This window comes from Trachymyrmex cornetzi, unplaced genomic scaffold, assembly GCF_001594075.2.
Source record: "Trachymyrmex cornetzi isolate Tcor2-1 unplaced genomic scaffold, Tcor1.1 scaffold24, whole genome shotgun sequence".
Taxonomy (NCBI): Eukaryota; Metazoa; Arthropoda; class Insecta; order Hymenoptera; family Formicidae; genus Trachymyrmex; species Trachymyrmex cornetzi.
This window is the reverse complement of record NW_017297060.1, coordinates 300296-317478: the sequence shown is the minus strand read 5'-3', so window position 1 is coordinate 317478 and position 17183 is coordinate 300296. Positions and strand designations below refer to the sequence as shown.

Here is a 17183-nt window from a genome sequence, read left to right as displayed (position 1 = left end):
ACTTACGGTACATGAAGTGTATCACCCATTATTTTAGCCAAGCAGTAGAATGCGCTTCTCAAGCATTATCGAGAAAATCGGTTTTGAAAAATTTCGAGCGCCATATGTACGTTGATCGTTGAGGAGTTTTTGAGTAATTTCGTGTATCGTAACGGGTAGCGCTATTGCTTAGTAATTACAAGATCGTTTGTTCGGAGTCTCATTGTCGGTACTCTTTTTTTAAATATTTATGTCCTTTCTATGTAAAATTAATCAAATTTGTAGGAATAAACGGATTTTTAATATAAATCTTCTGTGAAAAACGCACATTTCATTTACAGCGTACCGAAAACCTGCGATAAATAAAACCCAATGTAACGAGAGGAGACAAACATTAAACACGTTATTTTTGCGTTAAGGTTTCCTTTTTTGTGCTCTTTTTACGTTTTAGGTTTCATTTTTTGCGTAATTTATAACTTGAAATTTTTATATATTTTTGAATGTAATTAGAAACATAAAATTCTCGAAAACATTAAATTCTCGGAATCACAAGGGAAATTTGGAACAATGGTATTCTATAATAATTTTGCTTATCATGAGAGATACTAAATTCAATATAAAGAGTATAATTTGATTATTTAATTGAAAAGTATTGACCTAAATTATTTTATCAGTACTACTTTGTGCTAAATTTTTGTGTTTCGAAAGAAATAAAATTATGTTATATTAAATAAATAAATTGAGACAATTCCATTTTGAATTTTAACTATAATATAACCATTATACATTTGTATCGCGGTAATTCTAATGTAACAGCTCGAGAATAAAAATAAGTAGTTGCCAAATAAAAACATATAAAAATAATCATTGAAAAGAAGGATTGAAAAGAAGAAATATACATTTTTATCGTTTTTTAAAAGAGAAAGCGTTAATATTAAAGTGGGAAGAAGCTTGTGAAAAATTAATTTTTATTATTGTAAAAGATAAAACCAAATTCATTATATTACATATTGTAAGCAAATATTATTAAAAACATAAAATTAAGTAAAATGATCATTGCGTGATGCCTGATTTAAATAGTCGCAGCAACATGGCAGCGTATGGTATCATGTTCTCATTGGCTGTTAGAGATGCGCAAGAGTTGAGTTTCTTCCACCACTTATCGTTCATTGTGGTTGTCAGATATGTCGGACTCAGTCGGACGATACAAATGTATTGTAATCAGTTAAGTGATGAACTAATGCGTTGTACAGCAGCGTAGTACATTCCTCAGGTATATTTGTTTGTCAGTCCGTCATATTTTTCGATTATTTTAATTTATGAACGAATATTGCAGGAAGTTACCGTTTTATTTGGTTGTCTGTATTTATTCGCGATTCTTTATTGTTAATTTTAGGTTAAGTGCACAGATAAAAAAGTATATCACCTATTTAATCTTATTACTCATCGCGATTAGAAAATTGAAAGAGCAAAATATTATTTTTAGACGTTCATATTTAATTATATGTCCGAGATCATTGTAAAGTAAATATATTATTTTGCTAATCTTGTAAAACTTTTGATTTTGAAAGGATTGACAACGTTGTACTCTCCAATTAATGGTGCATAACTTTTTATAGTTATTTGCTGACATGCACCGATTTGCTGACATCTTTGTCATCTTTAATTTATTATCGTTAACATTCATATTTTACGAAGACAAGATTAATTTAAGTTACTGTTACAAAATACAAAAATATCAATTATTAAAGAAGATGAAAAAATATTTGAAACAACTATTTCACTCATAGATTTTGTTATTAGGCATTTTGTATGATCCGTTTATCTCTTTGTTCTTTATCATTACTTGAATTATTTATTATTGGATTATTTATATACATTAGATTGCATCATTGTTACATAAAATGCCTCAATACTTGTATCAAAGTAATTTATTCTGTTAAAGTAATTTATTTTATCACTCTGTATTCTTAAGATACATAATTATTGTAGATTATTTGTTGGAATGTGAATTATGCTGTGGATTCGAACGTTTGTCCACCTTGTTGCACTCATCTCGATAGCCAAATGCAGCGATATAACACCCGCCGTGTTTGGGAATGTGCTGGATGGCATGCCAGCGGCGTTTGGAGACTTCAATTCCGACGAGTTAACAGACGTGTTTATGCTACGCAAAGATGGCCAGACAGTGGAAATATTCTTGGCGGCTGAGCAGGAACCACTGCTACGGCCCAAGCCAGACCTGAATTGTTCATTTAAAGATCATGTAACCAGTATAGTGCCAGGTGATTTTGATGGCGATGTCTTCATGGACATCCTGGTGACGACATTCAACCGTGAAAAGAAGCTCACTTATGCGCACATACTGTGGGGTGGTAACGGCCATCTGAATTGCAGCAATGAGTGGAATCCCTTTATAGAGATGCGTGATCAGCCATTGGCATTAGACTACAATCAAGATATGATAATCGATCTCTTTGGGGTGGACAAAGATGGCAAAAGGATGTTCTGGATATTTAATGAGAATAGAACCACTCCAGATACCGTTGAGATGCGCAAGCATAGTTCGATGCCACTGGAACCCGTAAGAAATCCACATTCCAATGCCTTTCTGGATTGGAACGGTGACTTTTTGCCGGACCTCGTGATAACTACGACAAAGTCCTTCGAGATATGGTATGGATTGGGCACAGAAAAAGGATTCAAATTTTCTCATGAGATAGATCTTCCATATAATATATCAGTCGATAAAAATTTCAAAGGGGAATTTGGACAGACTCTTTATCTGGATGTCGAGCTGACTGGCAAGATGGCTCTTCTTCTACCATTGTGTTTTGATGAGGCCTGTACCAATTGTACGATAATGATGTACTCGAATGGATGGTACAATCTGCGAGTGAACTTCCATGACCCCAATAACGTTTTGTGGGGTTTCGTGAAACCTAATGGTCATCGTTATACAGAGACTATCACTCTACGCGGTGGCGACTTTAACATGGATGGCTATCCAGATTTGCTAGCGACTCTGCAGTCTGCAAAACAGGCGCAATCATTTTTATTGCAGAATGTAGCATGCAATAACTGCGCCGGCTTCAATCGCACTTTCGATGTCAAGTGGCAGGCACTGAATCCGTTCTATAATGAGACCGCGATGGCAGTGTTTTATGATTTTTATCAGGACGGCATTCTGGACGTGATCTTAGTCGAATTTGACAAGACAAACAATGTCTATCGCACAGCAGCATTCAAGAACAGTCTGGATTACGACGCGAACTTTGTTAAGGTGATGGTGCTCACTGGACGCACCAACAGCATGTATCCCATCTCGCCAGGTTCGCTCGGGAAAAAAAAGAGGACCTACGGCACCAATCTGCCGGGACCGTCAATTGCGTACAGAACCACCACACAGGACGGTAGTCCTCGCAACGCAATCGCAGCGCAATTACCCCAGAGCGCACATTTCTCGCTTAATTTGCCGTACACCACCTTCGGTTTAGGAAGAACGCCCAATTTTGTGGATGCTCTCACGATAGGGGTACGTGTAATAAAAATAGCGTTTGACTTTTAAAACTATACCATTAGTTACACTAAATAAATTATAATCACAAACAAAACTATTGATTACACTAATATTAATTAAAATTGAGACTAGAGAGTTCTGTTTTTGCTATATAAGCAGGATTACACTAAGGAACTTGATCAACTTTTTATTTCTCAACAAATGATGAGTATTTCTTGCAGGACTTTTTACACCGAAAAAGAATACGCTTTTCAAAAAATGTCATCAGTCTTTAATTTTTTAAATCTCTGCTTTAAATTTCTTATATAATAACGCAAATTTGCACTAAATTACAAAATTTCTGTTTCTCAGCATCTAAATGATAATTCTTATGTATTTTATTTCATAAAGTGAAAAGATTTATAGTTTTGCAAAAATAGTCTTAATTTTTCAAAATCTGAATAATGGAACTTTTTTAATCTTATATTTTTTTTAGCAATTAAAAATACATAAGAATTATTACTCAGAGGTAGTGAGAAACAGAAACCTTATAATTTAGTGCAATGTAAGATATACACACACATGACAATTGATTATTAATCCAACATTAATTACTTACCATTTATGGTATAATTACACTTATAGGTGTAATTCGATTTTACTAAAATTTCAAATGATATAGAATATTTTTTAAGTATATATTTGTTTTTCAGGTTGGCGGTAAATCACGAGAATGGCCGCAAATTATTCCTAATTCACAAATGGTCGTGATACCGAATCCGATTGCTGAACCATCGAGATGGAAGGCTCAGCTATTCGTTACGCCCAGCAAGTTAATTTTACTGAGCGCAGCAGCTTTATCTGGCACCTGCGCTTTGATTACGTCTTTAATTCTCGGTTTATATTGGAAGGAGAGGAGAGAAGACAAAATCGAGAAACTCCAGGAAGCGCACAGATTTCACTTCGACGCGATGTAGGAAAATTAATATAATAAGAGGAAAAGAAGGGATAAGATCAATAATTAAAACTTATTTAAGATATCGGTTTATTGATATAATAATTTAATAATAAATAAATCGCGCTTAATATCCTCAAACTCGCATAAAATCCTCATATTCATCAGTCGCGACTCCGACAGCATACGAAATATCGCATCTTTTTTCCATTAACCGTAAAACTTTTACTTTCGATATAAAGAAGTTACCGTCAAGATAAAATTAACGATTTATCAATTCTTTTTCATCATTATAAAATGACAAGACTCGTCGGTGTCTTCTTCTTGTCGTAAGGGACGATTATCTCGTCCGAGCGCATTATATATATATTAACAAATGATCATTGCCAGAGCGTTTTCCTTTACACTTTTTGGTCGCTGCGTGTCGTAATTTGCTTTTGGTTGGTTTGAGCTAAGAGGGATGACCCGCTATTGGCATCGGTCGTTTTTTATGACAGGGTTCAAGTCGTTGAAGTACGGATGTGCCATCGCTTCCTCCGCCGACAGCCGTAGAGCCGGATTACACACTAATAATCTCTATTAATCAGAAAACGTCATACAATTGAAAACCATCCAAAACTTTAAATAAAAGAGCTTGTTATTGCTTAATTTTAGAAGATATAAACGTAATTTTTCGATATTTTATTTAGAAAAAGGAGGTTTAGGAAAACTTTCTATTTTTCAAATTTTTATTTATATTAGCATTTTTTAATGAAGGCTTGAATCGTAGTATTGAGATGTTCTATTCTAAATCATAATTTCTCTAGTATTGAGATGTTCTATTCTAAATCATAATTTCTCTACATTTTCACTCTACATACTTTTATTATATTTTTTTATTTTACATTTTTCTTTGTTATAAATTGTTATATTATTGTATTAAATTTATTATTATCGTCAGTTTGATTATGCTTGTATATGTTAAATATATATTAATATATTCTTTATACAATTTTTTAATATATTCTATAAACATATTAGATATGCTAAATAACTATTAATAAACAATATTAAATGAAATCGAGAAGTGTTTAAATACTAATAAAAAAGAAGAAGAAAGCCATTTTCGACTAAAGCAGATCTTAATGCTTACAATTAGTAATATTTATGTATGAAATACAAATATAATTCTATACTGTGCGTCGATTCGGTTTGTCAAATTCTAAACAAAATCATAAACTAAAATCTTACAATTACTGAATTGTTGATTTAATAATAATACTAGCATCTGTAAATAACTTATTGCGAAAAATATCACTTCAGGATCCGAACTTTGATCTCTCTGAGTTTATGTTTCACAATTCTATTATTTCAATGATTAAAGTAAACAATGATTTACCTGGAGTAAGTCTTTGCCTCTTGAAGTGAGTTTAGGTGTAACCTGTGCCAATCCTTGCGTGGGATGGTACTGTGGGAATGGTTTGTAATCAGGAAGTGTTGTTAAATCTGGCCACGTTTCTTCAGTCGGTGTACCTAACATTTTGAATATTCTTTTCAACTGATCATCTACATCCGATCCAGGAAAAAGCGGTCTGCCGGCGTTCGCTAATTCTATACCATGAAAACAAAATATCGATATTTTATTCTTTATATACTAAAATAATATACCAAAAAAAATTAAAAGGTTATTTAAAAAAATTTTTAATTTACACAGATTCGTAAATATTTGTGCATAATATTAATTATGAAAAGTTTTGCCAATTGTTGACTTTTCAATTCTTGAGGAAAAAAAAATTATGAAACAATTACCGGCGAATATGCATCCCGCGCTCCACATGTCAATGGACGTTGTATATAATTTTGCTCCGAAAAGAACATCCGGGGGACGGTACCATAATGTAACAACTTCTGCTGAGTAACATTTTACAGGGATACCAAATGCTCTTGCTAATCCAAAATCAGCGAGCTTCAACTCCCCGTTCTGTAAATAATTCTCTGATTTAATAGACAAACATAAAATAGCTATAAGAAATTTTCTCTGCAAAAAAATATTTATCTAAATATATTATAAAAGAATTTTTGTAGAAATACTCAAATATAAAAATTTGATAACTGCATTTCTACCTTGTTGATGAGTAAGTTTTGTGGTTTGAGGTCTCTGTGCAGAACATTACGGCTATGGCAGAATGCTAGTCCTCTTAACAATTGATATCTAAAAAGAAACGTGAATTTGTCAATCTTCTTTTATGGAAAAATACTATTAGACTCGTGAAAAAATTATTGGAAATAATTGGAAAATTATTCGAATCAAATATTGTAAACTGTTCCAATAATTTTTTTACTGATCCAATAGTATTTTTCTACAAAGAGTTACCCACAGTGGGATGAATTCAGGAAACAAGCATCTTACAGGAATGATTTAACGACGTCCAAGTCAATTTCTCCATTTAGACTATCAAAGTACTTCTTGAGATCCTGATCACAGTGTTCAAATACCAAGGTGAGTTTCTTGTCGCTGTGCAGCACATCATAGAGACGAACTATATTTTTATGCTTGAGTTCCTTCAGAAGACAGATCTCCCGTAGAGCTGATGATGGTACACCCTTGGGTATAAAGAGCACACAAGCGATAAGACGCTGATATCAAGGAGATCGCGCCGGCCTTCGTCGTGAAGATTTATTTTCGACGCGACACGAGGCGAGCGACGCGTTATAAATAAAGTACGCGAGCGATCGATTAATTAGATTAATCGGAACGCCGGTGTCGCGGCAAAACAGCAGGTGGGGATTGCGATGAGGGGGATTCGTGCGAAAGAAAAGAAAAAAAAAAGAAAGGGAAAAAGATAGATCGGATAAGCACTACCTACTTCATCATCATCGTCCAGTCGCACCCGCTTCAGCGCGACGATTTCGTGCGTCTCGCGATTCTTGGCTTTGAACACGGTGCCATAAGTGCCTGAAAATTAAAAAAAAAAGCGAGTCGAAAATTTAATGGTATACGATCTTGCTGTTATGTGTTGACAGAAAGAGTGTAACATAGACGAGGAGGGGACACGACGCACACACCGGGAAACGACGAGTCGCGGCGCGTCGCCAGACGACGCGGGCGACGTCGGTAACGACGACGATACTGCGTCGCCGGACGACGTTTATCTCCCGCAACTTCAACCGCAAACGGCTCACCTTCTCCTATTTTTTCGAGCTTCTCATACTTTTGCATATTTTTGCTGATACCACGGGCGGAACGCGCACGCACGTACGCACTGTCGCGCGCACAGTGTCACGCCACTGCACACCTGACACCACTGCGCGTCGCGTTCGTGGCACGACGAACGTCGAACACTCGAAACTCGAATTGACTCGAATGTACTGTGGAGCACTGTGGTGGAGTAGTGTGGAGTGTGGTTGTGGTGACTGAACACTGACATGCAGTGCCACCAACCTCACTACCGGATGCTACCAACAGAAGATTCTGTTCGCGTTCGGTGCTCTTTGTGCACTTGGCAACTTTGCTTTCTCTTTTCAACGTTCAAATAAATATATCTATCTCATTTTAAGTATAAAGATTGTTGAAGATTTCAAGTAACGCGAACGGACCTCTGAATATATAAAAATATGCGATATATTTTTTAATAAAATTATTAATTTTTTCAGATTAAATATTATTTTATTTTCCATCTTTGTTGTATTTATAATTCTTTTCTTTATTTTGTCAGTGAAAAATATTACATTTGCATTCTGATTATTTCATAATTATCACTGCTCGCTTTGTAAATATCATCCTAAAAAATTTTGTTTAAATTTAAAGTTGAAGTATTGAAAGTTTTTTAGGATATATGAATTTTTAAAGTAAAAATTATATTCTCACACACATAACATATACCTTAACATATAAAATGGAGTAATTTATTTGCAGCAAATAAAAAAAATCATAATCATAAACGAGCAAAAAATAAAGTTAGGAAAAAATTAATACATATTTATTCAAATTTATAATTAAAGTAATTAAAAGTTGAGTTTGCCGCTCCCACACATTTTTTGGGATGGAAGCAACGAATTCGTAATCTTCAATTACTTATAGATTCGAATAAATATGTATTAGTTCTTTTCTAACTTCGTTTTTTGCTCGTTTATAATTTTGATTTTTCTTCATTTGCTTAAGTACACGCAAGTCTTATCTTATATTTAATTATTATATTATCTTATCTTTAATTATCTTAGTGTTCATTTTGTTTGTAACATGACATCAGTTTCTAGAAAAACCATAGTCAACATGTGTAATGTGTGTGTGATTAGTTTGATTAAAAGAAATATGTATATATATGTGTGTGTGTATAACCGTCTTTAAATGTTTTTTTTTTAAATTACACTTAATTCATAATCCTTCTTCCTGTTTTTCAAATGTGCTTCAAGTATTTTCAATAGCTGTGGCCTTTTTAAATGAGTGTAAGCGATAGATAACATTTGCAGAGCTCTAGTTTGTACGTGAATGCCGCCGTTCGAGAAGAGGTCGTGTCCCAGTTCCAAGCAAGTACCGAAATCGCATTCGTCCGCGGCTATTGTCGCCAACCTTACGATTTCATCGAGCTTTGCGATCGACATTTTTCTATCTTCCGGAGTATCAGCTTCCTCTATCAGCTTCAATATCTTTTGCAAATCATCTATAACATACGTGAGACATTTACATTGCGTGAATCCATATACGTGCAAAGTGTGTGTGTAATGATAATCTTGAATAATTCAAAGTTGTAGTTAAATTAAGGAAATAATGATTTTTAATATTTTTTGCTGTATACATATGTATATATATAATACATATATATAGTACATATATATATATACTATATATACATAATTGAGTGTATTAATATTTAGTATAAGCATATTTATAAGAGAGTCTCATAACATATGACTTTACAATTCTTTTTATTTCTTATACATAAAGCAGCTAAGAAATACAATTTATAAACGATCTATTTATAAAAAAATTTGAATGTGTGCGCATTAAATACCATTAGTGCAATTGTACTTACTGTCGGTTGCTGCCAAATCTCTGTAACCCAATTGAGTCTTTTTATCATAAGGTACGACTATACCAGCTTTATGAAAGGTTCGCGCTACAACCCGTTTCTCTCTCGCTCGCATATCTGTGGTATTTTTGTCCAAAGTTATGTCGTGCTGTTTGGCAAAGTTCTTCAGTTGCGAAAGCAAACGTATTATGCTGGTTTTCTCGAAAGGATTGGCCGTTTTCACTTTGTTTTGCAAATAAGCACTATAATTTAAATAATATAGATAAAAGAATAATGTAAAAAAAGGTCATAAAAGCTTATATAAATATAGATCTATATATATTAAATCTCTTAAATTTTCGTATTTACTTACTCGACAGCACCAAATATATTTTCTGCAACGGGTTCAAATATGCCATTCACATTTGCTCGATTCTTTGCTATAAATACTGGTTTTTCTACTGCATCATCTCGCCAGTAACCAAAATGTAATCCTTCTTTATCATCACATTTCACAATAGTCTGTGAATATAATTCTTGTGTCGTATAAATTTACATCTTTAGTGTTATAATCATGAATACAGTGTCATTTGACATTGTATTCATAAAATACTAGTTTGTCTTATATACCTGAAATTCTGGAGGATCGTAATAATATCTCCAATGTATCAAATATTTTTCCTTATCGTTTTCACTAGAAGAAATTTTTATTTTACCATCCAGAATATCATACGGACCCACAAGTTTCAAGCGAACATATTTACAAGCCGAAAGGGGATTAACTTTTGATATGTTTTTACAAAACTCATAAAATTGAAAAAAATCTTTCGGCATCTCGACCAGAAATAGATCCATAATAATTCTTTTGACATCCATATCAGGCATTGATATATTCTCAGTTGCATCGTTTTCGATTGAATTAACTGAATTATGTCCATTCAATGATATTTTCTTATCTGATGCTTCTGTTTTCTCTTTAAACGTTTCATTGTCATTTTTATTGTTATCTATAACGGCATCATTTCTTTTTGGATTTGAGAAAAAACTATGTAAATTTCTTTCAGAAGACTCGAGTGTCTTCTGAAATTTTCTTCGTGGACTTTTTGATTGCACTTTTTTATCATCTTTAATAGGATGTTTTCTCTTTTCTCCAGTAATTATCTTCTCAGTTTTCTCCTTTACCTAAGAAATCAGAAGGATAAATAAGAACAACTGTACATTAAATTAATTGATGATTAATTCAACCAGCAAAATTGCTTAAAGCAAAATTTTAAACAATAATTCATTGTCCCTAATTATTCTTCCATATCTTAAACAATAAAAATTAATAATGTTATTCAGATTAACAAAATATGTAAGACATTTATTTACCAAAAGTTAATCATTGAGCAAGTTAATCGAATGATAATATTAATAATTGTTGAATTGTAATATTAATTAATGTTAGCATGTCTCTCTCTCAATTGCAAATTTGCCATATTTATCGTCAGTTGAAGATTATACGTTACCGTTTCTCCTTTTGGCGGATGTTTGTACTTGCTGTGATGTTGCGGATTTTTTTGATAGCACTTGGCACCATACTGGCAAGGAATTCGCGAATCGTCTTTATACGCCTGGGATTCAGCGTCTTTGACGTTGTTAGATGACATTATAGAAAATATTTTTGATATATTACACTGTTCGATTCTTCGTCATTAGCGACAAATATGATTTTTATATGTCATATACAACCTAACATACATGACACAGTTGCACCGTTGAGGTTATGTCTTTAAATTTAAATGTCCGTTTTCTGGCTACACTACGTTGTACTTTCTACACTTATTGCGTTACATATGCGGAAAATGCGTCTGACAAATATCCTTTTTCTTCTAGTTGCGCTTCAGTAAAAGTAAACAAATTAGACCTTTAAACTGCAATTTTCATACTTTACTACACTTAAATTTTGCGTTCTTCAAAACTTGAACGTTCCACTCGTTGCAAAATTGTTTTACCAAACACATATTTTTTACATTTTTTTTATCTGTTTTTATCAATGTATATTGATTTTAATATCGGTTAAATTTATTCATCTTTTTTTTAGTTCTAAACATGATGATAAAAAAAGATGAAGTCAAATCGAAATTAAAATTAATCTACATTAGTAGAAACGGATAGATATAAATATATTCGTATTCATTTTACTAAATGCAGATATTTATATAACCATGGTTGATCTTTATTATTTAGTAACATTCTTTAACAAATTGTATAATATTTCATACGTACAGTTACGTATAATGTAAATATAATATGGATATAAAGTAATCATAAAGAATTAATATATTATATATTGACAATAATTGAAATGTAATAAAAGTTTAAGACTTCTAGTTATGTTCGTCTAATTAGGATGTATTCTTTCTTTTCATTCCATAATAATTTGGCAGTACCTCTGAATCACCCGTTTACTTTTTTTCTGTTCTTTCTTTTTTTCAAGTGCAAACCTCTATCCTCTTTCCACAAAACTCAAATTCTCTTAATAAAATACGCCATAATCGTTGATATGGAACAAATAATTTGTCTCGACGAACATCACAGAAGTTACTTTTTTTCGTATTATACGGTAGGTATCGGCCTTATTGTATCGTTTCTATTAACGGAATGTTTACGCCACCGCTCGTGCCTCGGGTAAGAAACTCTCCCAGTATTTAATGAGTTGATTCTGATGTTGTAGCATTGATTCTAGGTATTCGATTAACTGTTTCTTGAAATCTTGCACTCTTACTAATTCGAAGCGTTCAACCTCCTCCTTTATCATCTTTGAGATATTGTCAAATTCTTCCTGACCTCTGTCTACTTTCGCTTCCCATTCTATGACCTCAGTAGCTGCTTGACTCGTCCTGTCTGTTCGGCCTGATTGCTCGAGTCGTGCTTTTTGCTCGCGTTTCTTGTTTAACATCAGTTGAGCGTGTTGCCAATTTTGAAAGACTTTCACTCTCTCATGAAAAACATCCTGCAAAACAATGCCGTATGTGAAAACAAAACATCAAGAATATAAATGCAATCGTAAATTGTAAATACCAACTTTGATTGCGCCAATGAGCGCGACGTAATCCCTCAACATTTCTCCAAATTGATAGAGATCACTGTTGCTTTGCGTCTTCCTGATCACTTCAACTTTCTCCAGAGTTTCGGCTAATTGTGCCAGAGCTCTGCCAAGAGACGCTCCAGGTTCGCCATGACCAAGAACAGCAATCGACTTTGCTGTAGCACCAGTGCAGGTCGCCAATTCCCTTCTTTGATTCGTTAAGGAATCGACCGCGGAATGTAAAGCGCGTAGCTGAATATCAAGGGAATCTATTTGCGATGTTTTCTCTTCGAACCACTGCAAAAAATACCAAATCTTTATTCATCTCATTTCTTTCTAAACAATGAATAATTATACATATACACTCAGCAATTGGTATACATTGTTTTTAAATATGTCGATAAAGTATTGTAATAAATATATTTTGTGATATATTATGTGATAATGTTAAGTTTATTGACAGCAATGTGGATTAAATTAAAAATACGTAATGTACAAGACGACACATCAATTTCAAGTAAACGTACCTTACCCTCTTCCTATTGCAAGCAACAAAAATATTGTTTCACGATACTTCATAGGAAATACATGCAAGAAAAAATATGGGGTTACATTGAAGAAATCTCACCATATCGCTCTCATCCATTTTATACGTTATCTTATTAACCGTTTCCCCAACTTTGTTGAAAAGCCGCATTACTCCTTTACCACTCAGTGCAGATGTATTGGTAGCTTTAGGCAATTCTACATCTAGAAAAAAAGAATCACTGATGTTTAATCAAAAGAACTTAATTTGTAAAAAATTTTATGTGACTTTTTTTATTATTTGTGAGTATCACTTACCAGCTTCTAAAAATTCTCTGAAATCAGGATCAATACTCAGAACTGGATGTGCAGCCGTTCTGTTCAAATATCTCTCGAGAGCTGCTCTACGTCGTTCAAGAAATTCTGTGGAGCTGGAATTTTGCTCTTGACTCTTGTCCCCTGACATTTTTATTTTCGTCGTTCCTGTTGCAATATCATTTGTTTTTTAATGACTTTTTTATAACTGCGAATAAACTTAAGAAAAATCAATTTTATATTCCTACCAATTACACTTTTCTCTGGAGCTGGTGGAATTATCCTGCCATTCCTAAGATATTTCTCTGTCAATTTATCATGAAGACCTAGAAAATCACTGAAACGCCGAATCACGCTAAAGTTCCTTTTCTTAAAAATAAGCATATTTGTTCTCGTTTCAACTTTATATGCGACGTAGGCACCCATTCCTTCGCCAATCTTTTGAGGCGAAGTGACAGTAATCTTCAAGAAAACTTCAGATGTGTCTGCTGGAACCTACACATAAATAGCACAGTGTTAAAGTTACATTTATACATATTAATGCATTGTAATATATACCTCTTCCAAAGATCGAGAATGAATAATATTTGTAGACAAAGTATCTGCATTATCATTGATAGGAACATCGTGAAGGTCTCCGATATCTGTATTCATCGGTCCTAAGGGAGGACTCAAAGGACCTGGAGCTGGGCTGGACATCGAGGAAAACGAATTCTCTTCTGGCATGTCTCGCAGGGACAGCTTTGGCAATTCTGCTTGTACCTTGGAGACTCCATTATAAGGCGAAGAATCTTCCAAGTTCTGTTCCTATAAACACAATAAATATTTCCAATTCACGACACGCTCACAAACCTATTGTTTATATCATGTTCTTGATATGTTAATATCGAATCAAAATACAAGTTGTTTTCTATTTACATCAAAACTTAAATAATTCTAATTTGTTACATCGTAACTCAGTTGAATGCCTATTCTTTTTCATTCTGACAAGTGAAATTCAACTGAGTTTTTACCTACAATATGAATACAAGCTTCAGACCATGTGCTTTACTGAGTATTATTAATTCACATTTAAAACAGAGTTATAAACTTGTGTTATTATGACTTTGTCACCAAAATAAGCAAGTCATAATCTGAGTATAAAATACATAACTTAGTATCACTGTGAAAATGCACTGTGTAACTGCAGAATTCACAGATTGTTTATATCGAATCAATTAAGATACAGAGATCAAAATACTAGTTTTTTGCAGCAGAGAATATTTTGATCAGACGGAATGAAATGAACGTAATTTCAACGAGTTCAACTTCCGACAACATAAGGGCGTCAAAGAGACACGTCTCATGCCAATTATCATGCAACTACGAACGCAGATCATTCTCGCAGCATCGCGGTATGCGGGCTCGTTGCGATTACAATCTTTTCCTTTCTTTTCTTCTCTTGCGGAGTTTCGACTCCCGGCGTGATGGATTGTTAGCTACGTTGATACCTGCACCGCGGACGCAAAGATATCCTCGTCATCGTCCTCCAGATCGTCCAATTTTGTCTCGTTGTCAAACAGCGGCGGCGATTCCGTCATATCGGCCATCTTCCTCAGTTCTGTTGGGTTCTGTCAAGCAACGGCGACGGTTACGCTCCTCGATCCACAGGGATCGGCCCCCCTGACGACGATTACGCCGACGACGTTAATTATCGCTGTCGGTATCGACGGCAGTATCGGCTCGAAAGCATGCAAGTTCACTTCCGTATAAAAACAAGACCGGATTGAACTGGGCCGTTCACGACTCCGTGGTCCGTTTAAAATTCCATTGTCATTGTCATCTCACTTGCCGCGCGTCAACGCGGCAGGTCTGTTTGTTTTAAAGGCGTTTTTTATACCCCAGAAATCTATTCAGAATTTATTTCATAGTATATTCTCTATTATATTTTTTTTATCTCTGCGTTTTAATGCTTTCACGACTCCTTTTGCCTTTGCAATATTCTACTATGTATTTATTTGGTTCTATTTCATTCAATTAATTTTTACTTAATATTGTATTTATGTTTTATTTTGTTCTAATTTTGTTTCAAGTACGGAAAATAAACGCGATAGGAAAAGTATGTTAATTCCTTTTAGCTTTTTAAACACGCATATAATATTATCTATGTAAAAAAATGGAAAAACTATAATTATAAATAAAATTATTTAAAAGGCCAAAAAATAATAAATAATACTGTATTTAAAAAAAAAATCCACATTTACTTGCAAGAGAATTATAATTCAGAAAAACAACAATTTATCAATATTTCGTATAGAAAAGAGGAAAGAAAATTATATGAGGAAGACAATATCTCTACACAAAAAAAGAAACATAAAAATAAATTAAAAAACTAGAAATCGAGATAAAAATAAGCAGGAGCTAGAAAAGATAAACATCACTACGTCTCAAGAAAATGTGCAATATAATTCATGTTAAACTTTCTTTCAACTTTTCTTTTTTCCTCTCCAGTTTTCTAATTATATAGATTCATCGATTTTATTTTAAATGCAGAATGCGCAATACGATGGAACGATGCAGCTACCAGACCTGACCTTCATGATACGAGAGAGTAGAAACCTTCTTTACCGACCATGTCGCGGAATGTCGAAAGAAAAGTATAGGACCAATACGATTAATGAAGGAGAGGGGAGAGCAGACCCCCGCAACCCGCAACCTCCCCTTTCACCCACACTTCGCGATGACGATAGTTTGCGATAGTTGAATCACGACGACGGTGAGTACGCTACGTGGGTGACGCGTTCCTCTGAGTGTAGTCGGTATATATCAGTCAGTGGGTATCAGCGTGCTGTCGCACACGACAGGTGATGTCGCCGCATGACTTCGCATCCGCGCTACATATATACCGTGAAAACTCCGCGAAAAACAATTCCTGTGATCGTGATTAAGTATCCGTGGTGCAGATATTTTGATTGAATTAATCGCCGATCGCACTGTAGTTGTACGGAACGCCCGGAGATCGCTAGAAATCCATAAAGATGCAGGTGAGAAATTTTCAATTTTTTTATTTCTCGCGTATTTTTTGCGCACATTTAGGGAGCGAGAGAGAGAGAGAGAGAGAGAGAGAGAGAGAGAGGGATCGTGTAAAAAAAAACGACGAAAACTCTCTCTTGCCGAGAAACTTCTCTTTCTCTCTTTTCTCTTTTCTTGAACGTATACAATTGAGAATTCCTGTTTAGTTATGTCTCATGAATATACAACAGCCGCTGCGACGCAGACGCGAGGTGGTTTGGAATTTCCCGCAATTCCCATTCGCGTCCCACTTCGCGCGGTTACAATAGATCTGTTCGCGTTGCATGAAATCCCCAAATATTTTTGCACTTATATCCACACAAACTGGCATAGCCTCATAAACGTATGCATAAAGAAAATGATCTAATCACATTTTATGTGCGACTTTAAAAGAGAAATGCAATTGGATAATTTTCTTTATGTAGGGTAACTGTTCCAATTACTGTATCTGTTCCTATTAATGTTTTTGTATTTCGATAAGTCACAAAGAAAACTAGCGCAAATAAATAAAAAAAAAAAATTTATTTTTGTTAAGTTAAATTATTAATACGATACCGAAGATAACATTTTATTTTTTGAGTATTAAAGTATAATATTTTTAATATTTTTTGAAAGATATGAGGAATTTATGTGAATCTAGTAGTATGTACACTGTTAGAAATGTTCTTAAATTTCATTAACTTTTAAGTTATATAATTGAATTTAATTTGAATTTAATTTTATGACATTACATTAAATTTAATGTATTTGTAACTAAAAAGTATATTTATGTACATGTACATAAAATTTAATGTATTTTTC

The 17183-nt window shown here is 33.8% G+C and overlaps 5 protein-coding genes across 6 annotated transcripts in view; 2 read left to right on the top strand and 3 right to left on the bottom strand.

Annotated features, from left to right (window-relative positions):
* Nucleotides 1-1149: 1149 nt before the first annotated feature.
* LOC108761152 (T-cell immunomodulatory protein) lies at nt 1150-4479 on the top strand. Its single transcript, XM_018507536.1, has 3 exons — nt 1150-1252; nt 1972-3514; nt 4192-4479. Exons 2-3 carry the CDS (start codon nt 1994-1996, stop codon nt 4453-4455), a joined length of 1785 nt encoding a protein of 594 aa, XP_018363038.1. The 5' UTR covers nt 1150-1252; nt 1972-1993; the 3' UTR covers nt 4456-4479.
* A 405-nt stretch (nt 4480-4884) lies between these two features.
* Nucleotides 4885-7801, bottom strand: Cdk5 (cyclin-dependent kinase 5). Its single transcript, XM_018507538.1, has 7 exons — nt 7596-7801; nt 7280-7368; nt 6823-7016; nt 6537-6624; nt 6222-6393; nt 5812-6023; nt 4885-5009 (listed from the first exon to the last, which is right to left on the bottom strand). Exons 1-7 carry the CDS (start codon nt 7630-7632, stop codon nt 4902-4904), a joined length of 900 nt encoding a protein of 299 aa, XP_018363040.1. The 5' UTR covers nt 7633-7801; the 3' UTR covers nt 4885-4901.
* Nucleotides 7802-8615: 814 nt separating this feature from the next.
* On the bottom strand, nt 8616-11417 carry Hpf1 (Histone PARylation factor 1). The gene is made up of 5 exons (XM_018507537.1): nt 10930-11417; nt 10052-10603; nt 9795-9943; nt 9446-9684; nt 8616-9073 (listed from the first exon to the last, which is right to left on the bottom strand). The coding sequence occupies exons 1-5, from the start codon at nt 11068-11070 to the stop codon at nt 8772-8774; spliced, it is 1383 nt and encodes a 460-aa protein (XP_018363039.1). The 5' UTR covers nt 11071-11417; the 3' UTR covers nt 8616-8771.
* Nucleotides 11418-11803: 386 nt separating this feature from the next.
* On the bottom strand, nt 11804-14920 carry Snx1 (sorting nexin 1). Of its 2 annotated transcripts, none has more exons than XM_018507423.1 (7): nt 14822-14920; nt 13890-14138; nt 13580-13826; nt 13335-13499; nt 13120-13241; nt 12489-12788; nt 11804-12416 (listed from the first exon to the last, which is right to left on the bottom strand). In XM_018507423.1, exons 1-7 carry the CDS (start codon nt 14918-14920, stop codon nt 12069-12071), a joined length of 1530 nt encoding a protein of 509 aa, XP_018362925.1. In that variant the 3' UTR covers nt 11804-12068. The 2 variants fall into 2 exon arrangements, with proteins under 2 accessions (XP_018362925.1, XP_018362926.1); XM_018507424.1 differs by having other exon boundaries at nt 14702-14903.
* A 1179-nt stretch (nt 14921-16099) lies between these two features.
* The window catches only part of LOC108761098 (phospholipid phosphatase 1), a 37958-nt gene continuing 36874 nt past the window's right edge, over nt 16100-17183 (top strand). Inside the window, exon 1 of the mRNA XM_018507444.1 lies at nt 16100-16354. Within this exon, the coding sequence (XP_018362946.1) occupies nt 16349-16354 (6 nt within the window). The 5' untranslated portion in view covers nt 16100-16348. The remainder of the gene's footprint in view (nt 16355-17183) is intronic.

Bases quoted from the DNA above. Each gene is read 5' to 3' on its own strand.
- Hpf1 (XM_018507537.1), bottom strand. From the start codon at position 11,070: ATGTCATCTAACAACGTCAAAGACGCTGAATCCCAGGCGTATAAAGAC. The intron at 9,944-10,051 runs GTATATAAGACA...TTATATTCACAG, and splicing joins ACGATCCTCCAGAATTTCAG to ACTATTGTGAAATGTGATGA. The intron at 9,685-9,794 runs GTAAGTAAATAC...TTTAAATTATAG, and splicing joins AATATATTTGGTGCTGTCGA to TGCTTATTTGCAAAACAAAG.
- Cdk5 (XM_018507538.1), bottom strand. From the start codon at position 7,632: ATGCAAAAGTATGAGAAGCTCGAAAAAATAGGAGAAG. The intron at 7,369-7,595 runs GTGAGCCGTTTG...TTTAATTTTCAG, and splicing joins GCTCGAAAAAATAGGAGAAG to GCACTTATGGCACCGTGTTC. The intron at 6,024-6,221 runs GTAATTGTTTCA...TTCATGGTATAG, and splicing joins CGCGGGATGCATATTCGCCG to AATTAGCGAACGCCGGCAGA.
- LOC108761152 (XM_018507536.1), top strand. From the start codon at position 1,994: ATGCTGTGGATTCGAACGTTTGTCCACCTTGTTGCACTCATCTCGATA. The intron at 3,515-4,191 runs GTACGTGTAATA...TTTGTTTTTCAG, and splicing joins TGGATGCTCTCACGATAGGG to GTTGGCGGTAAATCACGAGA.
- Snx1 (XM_018507423.1), bottom strand. From the start codon at position 14,920: ATGGCCGATATGACGGAATCGCCGCCGCTGTTTGACAACGAGACAAAA. The intron at 13,827-13,889 runs GTATATATTACA...ATTTATGTGTAG, and splicing joins ATTCTCGATCTTTGGAAGAG to GTTCCAGCAGACACATCTGA. The intron at 12,417-12,488 runs GTTGGTATTTAC...ATTGTTTTGCAG, and splicing joins CGCTCATTGGCGCAATCAAA to GATGTTTTTCATGAGAGAGT.